Source organism: Propithecus coquereli, unplaced genomic scaffold, assembly GCF_000956105.1.
Source record: "Propithecus coquereli isolate 6110/MARCELLA unplaced genomic scaffold, Pcoq_1.0 Scaffold124, whole genome shotgun sequence".
NCBI lineage: Eukaryota > Metazoa > Chordata > Mammalia > Primates > Indriidae > Propithecus > Propithecus coquereli.
Genome location: NW_012136525.1, coordinates 862542 through 864845, shown reverse-complemented (window position 1 = coordinate 864845; position 2304 = coordinate 862542). Strand labels below are relative to the sequence as shown.

Below are 2304 nucleotides of genomic sequence, written 5' to 3'. Positions count from 1 at the left end.
TCTGTCTGACTGTCGTTTAATTACGAAGGGCAAAGATAGATGAGCAAAATTTATTCCCTCTCAGCGCTGAAAATTGATGGGGAGTGTAGATTAACTTCCTTGGGAAGAGTTTTCTCTCCCTGGTTTGGTTTTCCACATCCTTGCAGATATAATGTGTTAGAAATCTACCTGTGTATTTGTCTAATCAAACTAATGAATTAGAAGATTATGAGTTGCTTGATACTGTGTTTCTAGCACCTATCTGAGCACCTTGCACAAAACAGATGCTTACTGTCTGTTAAATAAATAAATGCACGTCTCCTCTTCACTCTGTCTACTGTTGACAACCTCAGATCCTTGTAGAGTTTACATCCGCGCATTGTTAATCTGTTTTGTGAACTTTTTTTCTGGAAAAGTAGAGCAAGAGAAGAGAAAGAAGTTCTGTCTTTTCACATCCAATTGCCTTTGAGGAGCTAGGAAGAGAGCAATTCACACTGGATTAGCTCACATCAGGTAAATTAGCAACACCTGAGTGTCCGGCAGTCTGGCCTTGGCGCTCTCCCCAGCCTGACCAGCCAGTTTGGTGCCGCCGCGGAGGCCATGCTTCCTTCCCTGCCAGTTTTGGCTCTGGGCTACCTGTTAACTCTGGCCCTGAGCCAGTCATTCCAATTGCGAGAATATGTCTTCCTCCAATTTCTGGGCTTAGACAAGGTGCCTTCGCCCCAGAAATTCCAACCTGTGCCTTATATCTTGAAGAAAATTTTCCAGGATCAAGAGGCAGCCGCAACTACCGGGGTTCCCCCAAACATGTGCTACGTAAAGGAGCTGGGCGTCCCTGGGAATGTGCTTCGACTTCTCCCAGACCAAGGTAAGGAAATTTTGAGTATTTTCCAGAGAAAAACCTGGAAGTGGGTGGTGTGAAGAAAGGAAAGGAGGAGAAATAATAATTACTGTCGGCTTGTGGAAGCCCTTGTGCTGGCATTTTGCATATTTTATCTCATTTAATCCCAATCCTGAGAGGAAGGCAGCTATTCCTATCAAGTTTTTAACGATAGGGAAATTCAGGCTCAGACGGTAGGTAACCTGTAATCTATTCAAGACCACACAGCTGGTGCGTGAACAAAGTCAGGATTCCTAAGTTTTTTCTGAACCAACTGCATCGTGCTTCAGCTCGGGTGAAAGGGGGAGGTGGCCGCAGTACTCGGTCTCCCACTCTTCAGGCCACAACAACATACCCCGGTGCCTTTGGCGTGGCAAGCAGGGGACGACAATTTTGAGCTCAGTTTTCCCAGCAGTCCTGCTTACCTTCTCCACACCTCTCCACTGCCTTTGTTGGGTGGAAAAGGTTGTTCTTGATTTGTAACTACAGAGCAATAATGCATGCCACTGTCGTGCCCTCCACATAAGGATCCATCCCATAGTTTCCGAAACCGACCACCCACTATGTTCATCAGGTCTTCCATTAATAGATTCTCCTGCCCGGTTCCGCCCCTCACTCTTCCACTCAATTCTTATTTAAAGTCTCAGGTGAGTTCTGCGGATCTGCATGTCTATACAGCCTCTTAGACATTTCAGATGCAGAATTGAGAGCCCAAACGCATTAGTTTTACAGCTACCAAAGAGAAAATTTGAATATTTATGTGCCCAAAAAGCTTTTATTGGATACCTACAGTGAGCCTGAAACTGTATAGCCTTGCGAATGTGGAGAACACAGAAAGGCTGCCCTTTTTAAAGAGTTTATATACGGGAGATAGAAAATAGACGACTTCCCTGTGTTCTGCTAAGTATTATGGTAGAGGCTCAGGGCCTTGAACGTGGGGCATTGGGGAAAATTCCTTGAGGGAAAGAGGTAGGAGGAGTGTGAACGGCTAGTTGAAGGATTTTCTGTGGAGAGAATGGAGAACAGCACAGAATACAGTTTGGAGAATATTCCTGCTCCCTCTTTGGAAAGAACTTTGATTTTGAGATGATCGTAATTCTATCGAATGACAGAGGAAAAGGACATAATCTCACCATGATCCTTCCCCAGTCCTGCTAAAGAAAACTACTACAGTAGTTGGTGCATATTCTTGCAGATTTTTCTTTTTTGCATATGTAGATTATTAACTTGGAATCTTTTTGTTTAAATGGAGTTATACTATACATTCTTCTAGTATCTTGAACATCTCTTACACGTCAGAAGAAATAGTCTACTCATCTTTATCTTAATGGTTGCATGATATTCCAGTGTACAGACATACTATAATTTATGTAATTGATGCCTCGTTCATGGGCATGGATGTATTGTTAATATAAATAGTGCTGCTTTACATACACTTTTGCGTG

At 43.4% G+C, this 2304-nt stretch overlaps 1 protein-coding gene across 1 annotated transcript in view; it reads left to right on the top strand.

Moving 5' to 3' along the window:
• Window positions 1-518: 518 nt before the first annotated feature.
• GDF3 (growth differentiation factor 3) overlaps window positions 519-2304 on the top strand; it is a 26681-nt gene continuing 24895 nt past the window's right edge. Inside the window, exon 1 of the mRNA XM_012637847.1 lies at window positions 519-847. Within this exon, the coding sequence (XP_012493301.1) occupies window positions 580-847 (268 nt within the window). The 5' untranslated portion in view covers window positions 519-579. The remainder of the gene's footprint in view (window positions 848-2304) is intronic.